The sequence below is a fragment of the Python bivittatus genome, unplaced genomic scaffold (assembly GCF_059951505.1).
Source record: "Python bivittatus isolate LINGU-HERP-01145 unplaced genomic scaffold, Pbiv_v1 ctg000700_np1212, whole genome shotgun sequence".
In the NCBI taxonomy this organism is placed as follows: Eukaryota; Metazoa; Chordata; class Lepidosauria; order Squamata; family Pythonidae; genus Python; species Python bivittatus.
The window spans coordinates 8,348,496-8,367,781 of NW_028277098.1; the positions used below are offsets into that span (position 1 = coordinate 8,348,496).

The 19,286-nt window shown below is 40.0% G+C and overlaps 1 protein-coding gene across 1 annotated transcript; it reads right to left on the bottom strand.

Moving 5' to 3' along the window:
- Window positions 1-4,554: 4,554 nt before the first annotated feature.
- Window positions 4,555-14,054, bottom strand: RGS16 (regulator of G protein signaling 16). The gene is made up of 5 exons (XM_007431848.3): window positions 13,926-14,054; window positions 10,611-10,703; window positions 9,784-9,845; window positions 8,899-9,065; window positions 4,555-7,455 (listed from the first exon to the last, which is right to left on the bottom strand). The coding sequence occupies exons 1-5, from the start codon at window positions 13,967-13,969 to the stop codon at window positions 7,255-7,257; spliced, it is 567 nt and encodes a 188-aa protein (XP_007431910.1). The 5' UTR covers window positions 13,970-14,054; the 3' UTR covers window positions 4,555-7,254.
- Between the last annotated feature and the right edge of the window lie 5,232 nt (window positions 14,055-19,286).

A 19,286-nucleotide genomic window follows, 5' to 3' on the forward strand; every position in this document is an offset into this window, starting at 1 on the left:
CCATCTTTTCCTGAAAATAGTTTCTAGGATCCAGATTATTTTGCCAATTTTTGTCCAGTTATTCACCTTGGACAGGGGGCAATTTGCTTGAACGAGTGGTGGGTGTGCAGCTGCAGACATTCTTGGAGGAGACTAATTATCTCAATCTCTTTTCAGTCTGACTTCTATATGATTTGGAAACACAATCAGTTCAGGTTACCCTGACAGATGAATCTGTGGGAGAAAGACAGAAGTGTAACTCTGTTGACCCTACTTGATCTTTCAGCACTTTTGATATCACTGACCATAGTATCCTTCTGGGCCATCTTCATGGATTGTCGAAGACAGGCTGGAGTTACAGGGATGTGGTGGTTCTCGTCCTACTTTCAGGGACAGTCTCAGAGAATACTACTGGGGGACTGTGATTTTGAAGCCTGGTAGTTATACTGCAGCATTCTTCATTTTATCTCCAATGCTATTTCATAACTATATGAAGCCAGTGGAGGTTTCTTCAGGATTTTATGGAGAGTGTAATCAATATGCTTATGACACTCAGCTCTATTTCTCCACAAGAAACTATGATGATGCCCAAATGATGACTCATATACAGAGATGTCATCATGCAATTGCCAGCCTTACATACATATATTTCCAACATCAGATTCAAGTATTTATTTTATTTATTTTTATTTATTTATTTTCAAATTTGTATGCTGCCCATCTCCCCCAATGGGTGACCCAATGGTATTGTGAATGAGTATCTGAATGCAGAGATGGGATGGATGAAACCAATAATCACAATAATAAAAAAGAAGAAAAAACACAGGACTCTCCAGACATGGACATAATCTATAAATAGTTAAAAAACATATATTAAAAATGGCCTAAAAACCTCCTATAATTTGGCCCTAAAAAACCTGTAAGATGCTGGCCCCCCCCGACAACCCCTCACCCCACCAGCTATCTCCACAGGTGCGGGCCCCCCTCTGCCCCCCAGGCCTTCTGGCAGAGCCAGGATTTGATCTCTTTCCTGAAGGCTATGAGGGAGAGGGCACACCGCACCTCAGGCGGCAAGATGTTCCATACGGCGGGCACTACAGCAGAAAAGGCTCTCTGCCTAGACCCCACCAATCGAAATTCCTTGACGTATGTAAGTCACAGTATTTGTGTAATAATGTCTTTGCCCCCCACCTTTGTCCTGCCACCCATAGAGACTCATGTGCATAAGACCTCAATCAAGAGAGGCTGTGTGTATTGTGAATGAGTATCTGGATGCAGAGATGGGATGGATGAAACCAATAATCTAAGACTGAATCCATATAAGACAGAGGCCTTGTCAGCCCATGATAGTAGGGACATTTACCTGTTATCAGTGGGAGCTGGATTCCCTAAAAAGAACAGGCACAGAGTTTGGTGATACTGTCAGACACATTGCTGTCCTTTGTGGCAAGGAACTTGTAATAAATTTCATTGGAAGATACTAGAAAATTCTTAGAAGGATTTCTAACCAAACTGTGATCAACAAACATATAAACTTAATCTTTTTTATGGACCTATCAAAAACTATAACCAAAGACTTCCTTCCCACAGAATTATCACCCTGTAGCATGTGCATAACTGACATAATAAATATATACAACTCTTGCCAACCAATAAACCTAACTTCCCCACATCCCCTGCACTGAGGATGTTAACCTAGTATGGTCATATGTGCAACCCCAAAACATAGCTCAGAGAATTCTAACCACACAATGTACTTGGTGCCTCTTCAGCTGGTATGCCAACTACGTTTTTTCCTCAACAGCCTAACTACTATTGTCTGTGCACTGTAATGCTCCTTCTGTAGGGTTCTGTTTTCTCTTGGTTTAGAAGCTGCAGCTGATGCTGAACACAGCAGCCACATGGCTGGGGGAGTGTCTGGCTATATATACGTTACACCTCAGTGGAAGCAGTTGCACTGCCCACCCACTCGTTATTGAGCCAGATTAAAGAAGTTGCTTATGGCGTGTAAGACCCTACACAACTTGGGACTGGGCTATACTGTGGCTGTCTTGGCTGTTACAGATATGGTCGATGGCTGGGATTATCAAGCTGGCTATATGACAGAATTGCAGGACGTCATTTTATGCTTTCCCTCTGGTGGCACTTAATTCTAGAAAGCCTTTTCTCCTGACATTTGCAAGGCATCTACTGTTACTTCATATGGATATGCGAGAGTGTGTCTGTGTATAAGTTTCTATTTTGTGTACCAAGTTGAGATGCTTTTGTACTGAGAAGGGGTATAAACTATATATTCAGTAATAGGAAGAGCAGCCCAATGGGATGTTCTGCTTCAAGACCCAAAATAATTGTCTTGAATGTGGGTCCAAAGCATCACAGAAAAAGGAGGTGCTTCAGGTAGCAAGTGCCTCAAGCCTGTCTTCTTCTTCCTGCATGCTGCTCATTCCTCAGAACCAAGGTAATGTAGAAAGGTCTGATGTACAGAAGGAGGAAGCTTTGCAGCCTTAAGGTGTGCAAAATCTGCTCATCTTTGTCACCCATTATCTTGAAGTCAGGTGACTTGCAGTGATTTTTAAGAGAGGCAACAGATGCACGGGAGTAATAGGAAATAGGGATAGAACATTTCATGCTGGTAAAGTTTACCGTCAAGTCAAGGATGAGTGGGTAGTACTTCTATTCAGCAGTATATACGCACGAAGCTGCAAAAGGTATGTGAACTTGTACTCTTGCTTGTTTGCTTGCTTGGAGCATTTTTACCCATTTTCAGAAGAAAAGGAGCTGCCAGAGTAGCTTAGAAAGATCAGCAATAAAATATTTCCTGACCTCAGCAAATTGTTTTTTTAAATAACACAACACAAAAAGGACAGGACTGAGGAAGGAGGAGAAAAGCAAATTCTAGCTTGAGTACAGCCACCAAATTCTTTTGTGTGTCCTTTCGGGCAGCCAGGGCAGAGAGCGTCCACGGTGCCGTGGACTGATGGAAGGGGCCAACTTATTCTCCCCTTGCTATGATGTTCTTCCTGGGAGACAGAGGGTGCAACTCCCTGGGCCCCTTAGTCTCTCGCTTGCTGGCATATTCCAAAAGAAATGCCCTTTCAACTCCACTGTGCAGCATCAGGGCAAGTTCTCATCAGTAAGAAGCAGGCCACATTATATGCCAAATCACTTACTGTGGCACCAAACCAGAGGTGCAATTGGCAGTCCTTTACAAGTGCTTTTTTTCTTCCTTGCTTGAAATTGAAGCTCCAAGTCAATTGTGTTTAGTATATCCATCTCTACACTAGAGAGACGAAACCAGAGATTCTGAGCCAAAGACCTCCTCCCTTAGATCCTCCACCATTGAGGTAGCTTTCCAAATGTATGGCCTGGCCTCTGCTGTAATTGATGTACACTTCCAGTACATGCTGGTGCTGCTTGAACTGGATGTAGACTACATGGGACAATTTGGCATAGAAGCTCTAGCAAGGCGGGTTTGCATTCACTTCCCTGAGGAAAATGACACACTGCTGGAATAGCTCATAAGATTCAGCATCAGAAGGGGATTTTGGAAACAGTGTGTGATTTCTTTAAAATTAAATAAATTAGGGTTGATGATGATGTAGTTTTTTCCTGAAGTCAGAATTCTTTAATATCCAAGCCCAGGAATATGAGTATTGTGAGTCAGTTTTAAAGGTTAAATTGCAAGCATCCATAATCCCCCCAAAAGCCATGATTCCTCTGAGAAATGCCTGGAACAGGTAGTGGGCAGGTTCACGAATCTTTAACTTTGTACGCTTGGTGGGATCTTGGAGCTGTATTTCTGCTTTTTAGTATTAAAATGCTGACTCCAAATTGTGTGTAAGTGTGCATGTATGCAAACTATTTTTCTTTGCAGAAAGGGGAACTAAATCCAAATGCTAAGTTAGAATAACCACTATGCTAAATTTTTATTCTAATTTTTATCCTGGGTGACACTCACTGCCTCCTTGATAAAGGCCCAGATTTCCTCCAGAAGGGCACATGGGAAGGAAAGGAAGCAGATAGTGACTGATGCTTTGAAGCTTCATGTAGCAAGTTCTTTCCCGTCTTCTCCTCACTGCTCAGAATGAAACAGATTTCCATTGTAGTGGTATCTGGAATTGTTTTATTTTTTGAAATAAAGACAATACAACATTCATGAAACCACAGTGCAGTATCTCAGTCATTCACTGAAAGAACAGGAATACAGAACCACCTTCACCTGTGAATAAATAATACATATCCAAGCCATTCTGGCCTTGGCAAAATCCGAACCCCAACCTGGACTCTTATGCATCTCTTAGATGGGAATAATGTGACCTGCAGTCTGGATTAGAAAAGGTTCTCCTACACTTTTGACCAGAGGAACTAGAGGGTTGCTCTAGCCATTTTATTGTTGATCATTGGAAGGGTCTCTAACATTTCTTAGTTAAATTTTAGCACTAGATCCAGTTTATGTCTGTAAAATGCCTATTCTCAGAAAGAACTCAATAAAATCAGTATTAAAGGGACACCTAGGCAGTTGTAGGAAACCACTTCAATAGATCTCTAGGATGCTCATTCAGATGCTCTGGGAAGAAAAAAAAAATAACCACTCTCCTTTTAGAAGTTGTTTTTTTAATAATTTGCTATTATTTAAATAATAATAACAACAACAACAACAATGGAGGATTTCACCATAGATGACTGAGTGCAAATGGAATTGGAAGCTTTTTCAGGCATCTCTTTGTTGCAGTTGGTCTAAATAAGGATCAAACAATCAGAAGAATAATCTCAGGATGCAGTCCCTTTCGTATATACTGCAGCATGCAAAAAGGAATCTGCAGTTGGCTTGGGATGCATCTCATCTAGAAATGCTGCCAGTGAGTAAATAATTTATTTTCAAGACTCCCTGCTGCAGGAAGAACAGTTTGCATTCATCTTCACAAGCCCTGGTCATTTTACCAGCACCAGCAATAGCTCCGTTTAACCACTGCTAAGAAGTTCAAGTCAAGTATAGCTGCAGTACGTCTCCAGAATGTCTAAATCAGAAATTCTGTTCAACCAAGCCATCTGACTGGCAATTCTGGGAGTTATAGTCCAACACATCATGAGGCCATGAGGTTGGAGAAGGCTGGTAAACAGTGTTGCCCAGTTTGAAATATATATTGCTTCCGGTCTTTCCCTCTCTATATCTGTGCTAAACACTTCAGAAATAAAATGGAAAGCCGGTTTGCAAATTCATTTATACCACTTGATCATACTTCGCTTGATTATTCAAGACTGTCAGCCAAACATAGAAAACAATGTCCGGTGAAAGTATTCTGTTGGAACTAAAATCAGACAGTGAGGATGGGTACTATGTGTTTAATCTATAATACCTCACTCCCATGTCACTTAATGCTACAATCAGTTCTGAACATGTACCCATGAACTAGTCCAAAGCAATAGAATATTTTTTTAGATTTTTTATCCCACCTTTATTATTTTTATAAATAACTCAAGGTGGCAAACATACTTAATGCTCCTTCTTCCTCCTATTTTCCCCACAACAACCACCCTGTGAGGTGAGTTGGGCTGAGAGAGAGTGACTGGCCCAAAATCACCCAGCCGGCTTTCATGCCTAAGGAGGGACTAGAACTCCCAGTCTCCTGCTTTCTAGCCTGCTGCCTTGACCACCAGACCAAACTGGCTCTAGTTTGCTAAGTAGTTGTGTGTTACTTTAGTTTCCCTCCAGCCATCTTCAGTATCTAAATCATATAAACAATTCTAGGCAGGCTTACACTTATTTATTTTGCAGCTGGTCAAACAAGACAGACAGGATATATTTTAAATAAGTTACTTGGAGTTCACTCATTCAGAACTGTCTCTATATACGGTATGTCTCAATTGAGCTACTGATAGTTTCACAAGGATATGAACAGTTGCCATTAATTTCAGTACAGTATGGTGCTCTAGAAAAGCACATCCTAAACAAAGAAAGTCACAAATGAACTATCCTACTGGTTATATTTTATTTTCAACTTTCATTGAATCTAATGTTCAACAACTGATTTGTGAATTGAAGCCCTGGAATTTGAGTTTTACATCAGCTATTCAACAGTGATGATAAGAATCATCTCCACAGAGCAGGCAGGAAATTGTTCACTGGAAAATGTGTCCCTTCTTTTTCCACATTCAGGCTATCAAATGAGCTTTAAGTGGCTAAATATACGTATCAGCATGTTCATACAAAGTTGTAGGGTAACCTAACAATTCTGAGGGACTTATTTTTGCAAAGTTGGTTTTGCCTGTCTCCCTCTTTTAAAAAATCTCTGTGTAAATGTCCCCTATTAGTATAGTCTGTAAGTGCTATGAACATGGCCAAAAGGCCCACTTTCAATTGTAGGCTCCTTGTAGCAATGATTTATCCATAGCACTTACTTCTAAAGTGCTGTGCTTATCTAATGCCCCATCACAATAAATAACAATCAAATGACAATAATAAATATAAATAATTAAAAAATAGGGCACATCTCCAAAGGTTGCATATAATGCTCAGAGATAAACAAAACAACAAGGTCTTCTTGCAAATGTCTTTGGAAGGAAATTTGTCCAAGATGGAAGAAGACTGAGATGTATGATGTCGTTGGAACAAAGCAGATTCAGCCTTCCTCTTGAGTATAAATGCAAAACCGTTCAGATGCAAAGCTCTGGAACATCAAGTTGATCACTTACAAACATGCAGAGAACTGAAGGCCTCTGAGGCTGACATGCAATGGGTGGAAATCTCAAACTAGTGTGTGCTGCATATACAAGATATGAGAGTTGTGCTATGTACAGTTTTTGGTCTGTGTTTATAGGTGCAGAGACTAGCTTCTGAGAGTAGATGGAGGCTTTCACTGGTTCAGACAGATGAATGCATGGAGATCTTTCCAAAAATGGTAAACATTTTAGGAGAGAATCGAAATCCAACTTTTCCACATATTTCTCATTCCCTTTCTATAATCCTGTTGCATTTCTCTTCCTATCTGGAGATCAGACTCCTCCTTGAACAAATTTCTCCAACATTTTCACAGGCTCTCCCATTTTTTCAACTCACAGCCTCTTTTCTGGAATGCTAGAGAAGGTCTACATTTGATAGAGCTTCTGGGTGCATGGAAGCATTTGAGGTCCCAAGCATCCTGGCCAGGAAAAAATCCCAACCAAAGCTCTGTAACTGAAATGTTCTTAACATCCTCCACTTGGACTCCAGCCTCTCCAGTTTCATTCTGTGTCTCTGTTCCCCAACACAGTTCCAGCTGATGACAAGGGATGGGCTCAGGTGTGTGCAGGCTTGCCCGTTCTGTGGCCAGTTGCTTGTTCAATCAGGTCTCTGTAATAAGCAGATTTCAGAAATCTGGGATAGGAGTCCTTCTCCATCAAGATGTATGTTTTTGCTTGTGCTTCTTCAAAGCATGTAGAAGTGGCAACAGTAAGGTTCCTTCTGGTTGCCTCCCTAGTTTCATGGTCAAGGTTCACCTGAAAGAGAAAGATTGTACCTGGTGACTATTCATCCTCCATCTTAACTATGTTGAACGAGAAACAACACATACAATATAGGATATATTGTAACACCATAACTGAGATAGAAAGTCCTTTACAGAGCATCACAAAAAAGCTTCTGGGTTATAGATCTGGATGGAATAAGCTTCCATTTCTTAAAAAAAAAAAGTATGCTATTTATTCAACAGTGAGAGATCTGCATAGTAGATATCAAAAGCTTCTGGAAGTAAGATTTGAATAAGCAGATATGAACACTGGAAATTTGCTTTGCAACAAATAAAAGGTGGGATATTCTCAAGTAAATGGAAGAATTCAAACTGCTCCACTCACCTGTCCTCCTTTGGGCCCATGTACTAACATGCTGATAGTACATAGCTCTTGCTATGTACTATCAGCAAAAGCACTTATATCCAGCTTCCCCGTCCTGAGTGTTATGGGAGTGGGTGAGGTAAACAAGGGTTATGGGAGCTGTACCTAGATCATAAATAACTTATAAATATGATAAATAAATAAATAAATAAATAAATAAACGTGTTTTTTATTGTTTTTTATATGTAGCTGTTTTTATGTATTTTTTTTTATTATTGTACAGCACCCAGAGTCATCTTGTGTGAGATGGGCAGCTATATAAATATGATAAATAAATATGGTGAGCACCAAATTGGGAAAGGGCAATTTAGATAACCTTGACATTTCATGCCCTTCCCATTGCAAAGGCATCGTCGCCAACACCAAGATATACAGTATCTTGAAGCTGAAACTGCATTGCTGTACATGGACCTGATTATGTACAACATGTTGCCTGAAGCCAGATCAAAAGTTAATATAGTCTTATTATGGCATAGGCCCTTTAGAAAACTACATGACTCAGTTGAAAAATTAATACCTACTCCAGATAACTGAGCTTCTCTTCCACTATTTATTATGTGCCTTTCTGAAGAACCCTCTTTTTCATTCCATTTCTTTTTATGAGTCAATTACTCCAGTGATGCTGAAAAAGCTAATTAGTGTTACAAGGTAGCAGAAATCATTTATCATTTGGAGGCCTCCTGCATGTGTGTTTTATACTCAGGATGATTATTCCTGCAAAGCACACACCTACCTAAGTGTCTTGCATTTTGCACATGGTTATTATCAACAGATATCTCTTTATTTCCTGAAACAGAGCTGTGAGAAATGAATGCTATAGTCTGTATAGAATCGTACTCAATCTCAGCACTGTGGGAAAGACTGTGACCATATAACCTGTCTGAGCTTGTTGAAATCAGCTCTCCAGGTATTAACTGATGACAGGCCATGCCTCTTCCTTCTGATGCTTCTTTCTCTTTAAACTGGGTTTGGGCCAGACAGGTTTTCATAAAGAGGTCTGCTTTGAGGCTATCTGATTTCCCTTTTAATTTAAACACCCTTTTGACTCACCTCTCTGGGGGCCTCATTTTGAACAAAGTCCTCAAAGATCTTGTTGGCTCTGGCTGCTAACTTTGCTTTGGACGGGATTTTCTTGTATTCTTCACAGGCCAGCCAAAACTCCAGATTTTCTTCACTAAATTCTGTTTTAAGAAATCCATGGAATGCTGCCATGCCACCTGTAAACAAGGAGGTAGAATAACCGGTTTAGAGGTGATGGAGAGAGAAGGGAAAGAAATTTCTAAAATGCTGCATGTTTTGGAAATCCTAATAAATGTTAAACACGATACATCTTAAAGATGCATAATTATTTTTTGATAGGGAATAACCTATTAAACCACATCAGTGTTTTATTTATTTTGCCTTCTATTGCAGAAAATAACAATCTGGGTGGCAAAAATACAGTATTGGGGGATAAGAATCCTCTCCCTTCAAATACAGAGTGAATGGTCTTACTGTTGCTAAATTTTAAAAAATGGAGACAAGGACATGTTTAGCATCATAACTATTTGATTCAGAGCTTACATGTGGCTGGGATTGGGTCCACCTGAAGGAACTGGGAAACAGAATGAAAACTTGCATTTTCTATACCCGCCTTCCACAACCTGATATGTTGGGACTACAGCTCTTCGTATTCTCAGCCAGCTGAGAGCTTCATTATTTGGGTTGGGAATTCTGGGAGTTATAGTCTCTCAACACTATGTTAGAGATGATTGTTCATACAGTGGTTTTGTGAAGATTCTGCTTTTTCTGCTTTCTAGAAAAATCCTCTGTTGCGTTTTGTGAAGACATGACTGGTTTGCAATCCTACTGAATTGTGTGAAATCACATGATCACCATTCTTGTGACCCGTAATTATACTTTTCTATGAAATGTTCATACAAGGCATGTACTCACTTCTGCTTCTCAGCAGTTGATCAAAGGACTCCTTCCATCCAAGTGCTTCTTCCAAAGAATATCTGGAGAAGGAACAAACATTTTTAGAGCTTGTTCCAAAAGATTTCAAAGAGTAATGTTGTGAGCAGAGTACAAGAAGCAGAGCAACTGGGAAGTGCAGGGCTGATCCTCCTCACTCCACTTCTCATAATCCCCATCCAGGAAAAGCCCTTCAATCTCTTGCTCACTGCCACACATTACCTCAAATACATTATGCCATTAATGACGTTTAAGTAAATTGAAGCAAGTTCTGCAAACTTTCTTACCCTTCTTAGCCAATGAAGGGTGTAGAGACATTGTTCCTAGAGATGGTATTCTGAAATGGGCAAAAAATGCCATCTGGGAGCTGTCTGAGTAGCTGGGATATCCTGGATTGAAGCTTTACTGAAAAAATCACCCTATTTTATTCATAGAATAAGTGACTGAGATAACAGGGTCTTCCATTTTTAAGTCCCCCATTTTTTTTCCTACTACTTCTTCCATCCTTTTCTTTTCAGGAAAAAAAAAATCTGTTTTAAGACCTGCCCAAGGCTTTTTAATGTTAATGCTTCTCTGTCCAGAAGCAGCCTCTCTCCAAAGACATCTCAGCTATTTGGCTGATTCAGGGCAGCTCTTTCTCTGATCATGAATGGGGGATGCAATGCGGCCGTATCATACAAAATGTTTTCTGCCACAGACAATTAAAAGCATTAATTATGATTCTTTCCTCTCTTTGAATTCAATTAGAAACTGAAATAACCCTAAAATTGCATTGCTCTGCTGTTTCTTTCAACCAGATATATACTTACTTTTGTTTCATACCCCAGCTGAGGTTCCCAATTTTATGTCCAAATTCTGGTTTATGAAGCAGAATACCCAAACGTGTTTTAAACTCCTTGGCTCTGAAAAATAGGAGAGGAATAGAATTCAAAATGCATACTAAAAAGAAAGTATTATAGTTACTACAGGGCAGCAAGGACAGACAAGGAGGTTCCTTCAAGCCTAAGGTCAGGAAGCAGCCTGTTGGTTCAGGCGGTTTAAGGTAAGAGTTTGCATAGTGCTGGAAGGTGGATTGATGGCTGTGGCATTTCTTTAGTAACGCCCCCACTCAGTTTCTCTGCTAAGCTTCCCTTTTTCCCATTATTACTTACAATTTTTTATCCTTTGTTAACAAATCTTTAATTTGACTATCAGTATTACATTTCTTGGTAACCAGGATAAATAGAAAGATGGGTTTAAATAGCAGAAACTCCATATTTACTTTTCCTAAACTTACAGCATTTAAGTTCTGGGCTATAAATATAAATCCAGCCACCACTAGATGGTAGCAAAGGGACAGAAAGAACACCAACTTTGTGCTCTAATGGTCATCTGGAGCTTTGTACACCCAGATCTGGTAGTGCTACTCTCAACTGCCTTGAGCTCTGACATGAAGTGAAGTGACATGACATGACATGACTCCAGCCTGCCAGGGCGTTAATTCTGTCATGGTCCCAGTCATCTTACAAAAATTCAATATTCCAACCACCTAATTTCTTACAAGCTGTTCACAATGGTGTTGCATGTTTGTTCCAAAAATAAGAGAAATAATTATGCTTTCTGCTTTGTATAACTCTGCAAGCATTTCAGTTCATCAGAATTCTTAAGCTGCTAATTATCATCAGTACAAAAAGCAAGGATGCAAAAGTTTAATAATCTTCAATAAACTAGTTGCCAATGAAAAATGTTTGATCTTTCAAAAACTGTTGTAAAAATTCTAGCTATGATATCTATGTCTAGGATTTTTAATCAACATATTTTTGATTGACCATTATTATTCCATAAGGTCAAAATTTAATCTGCTGTAGAAAAAATGAACATATATATATAGTTTGTGTGTAGATATATACACATAATTCTATTAAGCATTTTTATCTTCTTTTGTTTATTCTTGTTTCAATCTTTTTACATTTTTCTTGCATCTTTTGTTCTTTTCTGTTTATTAAAGCAATATTTAAACAAATTAAATGCTACTGTTTCTAATATTTCTCCAGCATGTTTTAAAAATGTACTTTCATGATTCCACAGATGACTTCATAATAAAGATGCCATTTAGCTAACAATGAATCTACCTTATCATTACCTAGTATTCAGACATGTATTTCTGAATTAGCTATTAACCTTTACAGCATTTAGGATTAATCAGTGTCATCCTGTTCACTAACTTGTAAACATATTTACCGAGCCCTCATAATCTGTGTGCTGAACTCCTGAAAAACCATATTGTCACATAATACCCAGACAAATCACAAATATTGCTAGGAACGAACATGAATCAAGCCAAAGTAATGATTTCTATAGTTTCAAAGCATTACAGTTTCAAGCTCACTGCTCTCTGGCTAATGACACTTATTTTCTAAACTTTTTATGAAATTCCAGCTTTTGATGGATATGATTTCTTTATTCAGCTGTAGGAGTTCTCAATCTATCTGGACCAGTGGTCTCATTTGGAATTTGAAAGTCACGTTACAACTTTTCTCACAAAAGGATTGTCATGATAGATTTGGTCAATCCATATATCAGAATGTAAATACTATAAGGTGCTGGACTGCAACCACCTAGCATTTTCTAAGAATGTAAGTATTCTTGGAAATACAGATTACATTTGCAGCTGGTGCTTTGCAGTTTGCCATTTTTTAAAATTAAAATAATCTTCTTTAAAAAAAAATAGTTAGTTGCAAGTAGTTTCGTGGATGCCCAGGAATGCCTGTATGGGCACACTCTTGCTTCTGGGCACGATGTTGGGGACCCAGATTCTTTACCATGTGGCCTTCAGGTGCAGAAGGGCCAGGGAATCATGATGACTGTTAATAGTTTGTTGCTTCTCACTTTGGAACATCTGGCATCCCTTTTGATCTAAGGCCCTCTGCCTGGACTTGGCTGTGCACCCACTAACAGACTTGGGCATGTCTCTATAGCTGTTGAATCTGAGAAAATCAGAACATGGAAATTAAGTTGGATTTTCCCAGAGGTTTAAAAGATGTTATGACGTTGTATTTGCCTCTGATGCATTTGTTATCTGCACTACTTCCTCCCAAAGGTTACTAGGGCACTTATCAAGACATGATGATGTAATATGGCTGGGGAAAGGAGAGAGTCAAGAGGTTCTGTAAATGCCAGGAATATATAGACCCTGCCCTTAAGGCCATCACTAAAAATGCTATCCTGCCTTTTTCAAATGCAGAGGATATTCACAGTAGATTGACAGCACACACACACACACACACAAAAGTCAGATGCAACTATCTCTCTCTTTGCTGCCCCTTTCTGACGCTGCTCCACCTGTCACAAAATACACTGTGTGTTCCTCAAGGCAGGCCCTGAGCTTTTTTGCTGCTAGCTATATTGTTTTATCAAGACACAAGTAAAGTGCCACTATCATAATGATTATAATTATTTCCAATCCATGCTCCTATACCATCTCTCCAAATGGTCCCTCATACTATTCCTCTTCAATGACCCACTGGATGCTTTGTCACTATTCAAAGCATCCCACAGCTGGTAAGAGTATTCTGAGTTTGGATGTTGTGTGACCCCTGCCTACCACGGTGGTCCTGCAGCCATTCAGAGGCCTCTCCCTGCTTGGTGCATCACTGCGACAGTTTGGAGATGGCTGCCTGGCGCATCGCTTTCTATTCTTAGCTCACCAACCTCTGGCTGGTGTGTGGTGGGCATGCTAATGAAGTGGAGTGCTACTTACAGAGGTATCTTTGAGAACTGCATTGCAAAGGCAGAGGAGAGTTTTGTGCTCATCTGCTCATCACAATATTTAAAAGAATAAAAACAAGCCAAATGTATGAAGCAGATAGTCCAACATCTCTTGAGAAAAGCAAGAGAAATACTGTATAGGGCAGACCTATTTCTTTTAATCTGTTGTTATTACAATTACCTCCCTTATCTTTCCTCAGTGCTCAGCTAAACAATGCCAGTTCAGCCATTACATGAAATAGTACAATCAGGGTTTGGGATGCAGACAAAGGTCATTCCTGGTCAGTACAGGTGGCCAAGCTAAGCCAAGCCCAGTCCTTACTGTTCAGCTAAGTAATCATGTCCTAAGAGCCCCAATAATGTCCCAAGTCTCTTACCTTTCCAAGCAGCTAGCAGGCAGTGCAGCTAAACCCCGGCACATGTTGAGAAAGTAATTGAATTGCTTGCTTAAATCTGCAGAAACTGGATTGGGGAGCAGTGGAGGGCTCTGATCACAGCCTTCACCTATTAGGCTTTCAGTGCTGGAGCCTGGAAGCGGAGCTTTTATATCTTACAGGAAGTGGGAGGGAGCATGAATCAAGCACACAGCTCCCGCCTTGCCTCTAGACAAGAAGAATTGGAACTGTCCTTGAACAGCACAGTCATAAGCAGATCCCAGAAAGAAGAACAAGCAGGACAAAATACGGGTGTTTCTGTTGCTGTAGCCACTCTCATATTCCATGATTAAAGGGTACTTACACAGAGATTGCAGTCAAGAGCTCAAGGGATGTTATTTTTGCTTCTCTGAAAAGCACTTGGCTGCTATGCTTATCATGAAATAAAATACACACTTTGCTGCACTTGTTCTTTTAAAAAATGTGATGACAGAGTCTATGCATAATTTAAAAAGTCAGGCCAATTTCCCAGGACACAGTTGGTGCTAGCACCAATAGGAGCTTTCTTCTGGGTGCAAGGAACTGGCCTAGGCAGGGCAGTGGCATGAGAGATGGTGTTAAATTAAGATCACAGTAGGGTCAAGGCCAAACAAATTGTGACAAGCATATCTACTTTGGCCCAAGGGGTCTAGTTAAAACCACTTGGAAATAATTCTGAGTAAACTAAGATGTAAGTTTCTGTAGGGCAATGATGCTGCCTTGCTGGAGTACTTATTAGCTTCCCAATGAAGAATAGGGACAGCCAAAGCAGTGTGAATACAGTTGAGGATCTTCTATGGAGCTCCATCTCTAATATGTAGTTGGGGAATTTAGTGAAATGGAAGAGAGAGTGCTGCACTAACCATCCCCAAGGTTTCTTTTGATGCTTGCTTATATCATGTCTTAGTAGAAGGAGGTATGCTGGATTCAAGGGTTGACAGAAGGAACTTCCTTGAATCAGAGTGATCTTGGTGATCGGTGACTCCAAGGAGTGAGATCCTGAAGCATGAAAGGAGAGCACTCGATGCATATTCCCCAACCTTGCAATTGCACACTCAGGAGCTATTTTGGGGTGGGGGGTGCGAGTGGACAGCACTCTCTCTTGCAAGCAACTGGTTTATTTTGTCATCTTCTATATTCCATTCTCACTGATCCCTGAAGGTTTTATTTATTCATTTATTTACAATATTTATAAATTGTCCCAATCAAAAAGACTCTGAGCAGTGGATTCACGTTCTCTTCCAAGTTTCTATTTCTTTCCTTTTCTTTCCTCTCATAACACAGTCCAATCATTGGGACATTTTTTTATATGTACTTAACCTCCTTCATTCCTTTATATCACCAGCCTGCTCAAAGCCTGAAGCACAGCTGGGGGACACCTCAGTGCTCTGGAGGCTTCAAAGCTGCAGAGAGGAATCACAGCCATAGAGCAGGGAAGTAAGGATTGGCAGGAGGCGTTATCAGCCCACCTGCAACCTCCATCAAGTTCTGGCATTTCAAACAGCAATCAAGCCAGAAGAAAACAGGTTTGGTTGGCCAAGGAAGGCGGCTCTGAGCAGTGGGACTGATAGCCATCTGGGGTGCTCCTATGGAAGAGCTCTTATGAAAGTGGGGCATATAGATTGTTGCTGTCTGATTAATGTATTAATACTAAATTAATGCCACTTTTTGGAGGATGGGGTCTTTTTAGATTTTACAGCTTATATTTTTAAGTTTTTGATTTCTTTTTGTTTTTTAAAAACGAAATGTGTCAATGAAATTTAGGGGTACCATTTATCATTTTAATTTGAAGTTTACAAATGCATGCAAATAAGGTTTTATGTATATTTTACCATTTTTATTGCTGACAATACTCATAATGTACTGTAATATATTAACTAGCTTGAGAGGTTTTTTTAAATTTATGCATTATTTGATTTTCCTGTTTTTATCCCTCTTTTGAGGGAATGCTTCTTCTACTGCTTGGCTAACAGCTGAATCCTGGAAATCAATGTGATAATACCACATGAAAAATAATCACAATGTCAGCCCTTCCACATGTTCAAGTATTACCAGAAGATAAGGCTCACATAACCATCACTCCACAAAAATACACTGCCCCAATACACAGAAAACAACCATCAGGTAGGCTGAGTTTTAACCTGGTTTTCTCCTTGATAAACTACGTTTCTATGTGGAGTTCTTAGGACCAGTCTAAAATATGGGAGAGAAGAGAACAAGCACAAATTTCACCTTAAAGCCCAAGGCAACAACACATGTATGTTCCCAAAGCAGGATTCACTGGGCTGAAACTGCATTTTCCCATTAGTGATAAAACTGCACTAGTAGAAGGATGACTCACAATAGCAAAACCTAGTGGTAATGTTGTATAGACTGTTGGGGGCATGTGGCCCAAGTTTCATGAATGCATCACTGCCTGGAAGATCCCTCAATCCACAACTCTGTGGCTCTTACCCAGAATGGTGGAGGGGAGCTGCATTTAGCTTTTAAAGCTGTGAGAGATTCATTCATTATCTCCCCCATCTTTCCCCACGTGGCGGGGGGGGGGGGAATGCAGGGAACAGAAAGCAGAGGCCAAAGACGCTGTTTTGATTGGCCCACTGTAAACACTTAACTAAAAGAGATCAGAAGAGGGATTTAAACAATAGGGAAAAACAAAGGGGGAAAAGAGAAACATACAGAAAATCTCACAGGCAGAAACAAAGGGTCACGTTTCACAACATATTCCAAACCATGAATTAGAAATCCAGGTGCAGAATATATTGCACAGAACTATCTAGGTGAAAAAGGACAATCAAAAGCTTAGCCCATCTAGAGAGGGCTGCTTATTAAGAGGCTAGGAGTCAGAAGGGCTGCAGAGCAGAGGTACTTCCAAAGGTTCTGCAACTCCACGTGATGTCCTGCTTTAATTCAATTGTGCCACAGAGTCAGCCTGGCGCAATATGGTTCATGGGGGTCACGAAGAGTCGGACACGACTTAACGACTAAACAACAACAAGCCACAGAGTCAGAGCATGCCTCCTGAGATCCCAATTGTGTAGCCACAGAGATCTTTCAGTAATGTGCCAATCTACTGATACTGGAAAGAAGGGGAGAGAGAACTGGGTAGAATTTCCAAGCTCCTTGCCCTGCCCCAAAGCTGTGTTCTTTTTCCACTGCTGAGTCTTGTGCTTTGATCAGGGACAGAGAGGGCCCACATAGAGATTTCCACAGTAGTACCTCTGCAGGGATGAGCCAGTACTTTTCTGCTTGTTGCTAAGCTTACTTACCTCAATGTTAAAGAAACTATTCAGATGTATTCTTCATCCCCAATATATTTGTACTGGAAGCCTTATTAGTCTGACAGAGTAGCACAATCAACTATGTTGTTGTAGTTAATGGGCAACCTGAGGCTACAGGGCTATCATATGCCCCTCTAGGCCCTTTGTTGCTGCCCCAGTGCCTCTCATCCCAAAACTGACAAAGCAAACCCCATCCTGCTTAACAACAGCAGGAAAACTCTAGAGTTGTAGAACTCTAACATCTACAATAGGTTGGACATAATTTTAAAAACAAAGAAAATCCTGAGCTCATCCCTTAACCAGAGAAAAATAAATGTGATAGTCTTGTTTCCCTCAGCATCCTTGCCCCACCTTCTGCACCCCTTGGCTTCCTTAGAAACATTAAATGTGGGCCCTGCCACCAAAAGATTGACCACTTCTACTGTAACCTTGCTGCCAAATATTAAGCAATAAATTCTAAAGGAGAATTTTGGCACAATTATATCATATTTAGAAATGTAATAGCAGCAGCAGCAGCAATTTTATATTACAATTCTTATCCTAAATATATTTCCTCTGAAGTAAGGTATATTGGCGTTGATGGTCTAAACCTGTTGAAAATTCTATGCAACTTTTAAGGTTTGGGGAAGGGAAAAGGGAAGCTAATTTCTTCCCCCTATTGTGCAGCAAATTTAAATAACACAAATTATCTGTAATGCTGCCTAGAGTCATTGGTATAGTGATATGGGCGGTATATATAAGTTTGAAAAATAAATAAATAAGGATGATGATGATTCTGCACCTACAGTGGTTCAATCCATTTTACTTTCTCAGTCTGATTACCAAAATCTATTACCTTGTGTATACCAGGCCTGAATGCTTCCACAGTTCCATAAGATATTGTGGCTGGATACCCACGTCCAGCTAAGCCAAAGTGTGGTTTGTGGATGGCTTAGAAAAATATACAACTTCAATTATCTCCTTCCAGACAGACAACTTCCAGCATAATTTCAGCTGGGAAACAATGGAAATCTTAGAACAAGGCAGATTGGATAAACTAGAGACATTTCCCATATCAATCTAACAACAAAAAGCCAGCAACACAACTATTACAGAAAAAGAACACCCTCCACAAGCCATCCAATCACACAGCAATCAACATCACCAATCACACAGGAAGCAACGAATGCTCAGATGAGACAGAAACACCACCTCACCCATAAGTAAATAATCTACCAAAAACAACACTTGCAAAACAATATCTACCTACAGGACCATCCCACCCAAGCATGTATAAAGCAGGCAAGACATAAGGATACTGTATATAATCCTTCTCAACCAATGAACCTCATTTCTCCTAAACTCATGCATTGATCATGTTACTTAGTAGGGTGATGAAATGTCTGCAACCCAAAAACAAAGCTCCAATGATGCAACACACCAATCCTGAGCTACACATATTTGTTACCATATTACTTCATGGTTAGCAGAGTGTGTAAAGCACTAATACTATATAGATGTTCACAAAATACACAGTATCAGCTTGGAAATAAACATCACAATCTTCAAAAGATCTTGTTCCAAGATAAAACAGAATGGCAGGCTCAATTCATCTCTTGATTGTATAATGCAATCAGCTAGAAGAAAAAGCAGGTGTTCTACTTCCTATCTCTCCATTTAACAGTCTCCTGCTATATCAAAACCTTGTATTCAATTCCTGCCACACAGATGGGAAAAAATACGCATTGCCTCAAAGTTCTGCCAGAAACTGTACAAAAACTAGCAAATGCAAAATGTTTCTGACACTGATATAGCTCACAGAAGCAATAAAACTTGTTTTTATGCCACTCCACAGGTTGAATTATCTTAGGGGTCTCTTGAGGGGGAGAGGGGAGGGAAAGAAATAGGAAAAAATTGCAGGCAGGCAGTGTCAGAGAAAACTATCACAAGAACAAGATGAGCCAGAGGGAAGGCCAGGAGGAGAGATGAATGTACACCCAGAAACATAAATGTATCACAGATATTATTATAGCAATTGGAGTCAATTGCTGGTTTTGTATAGCAG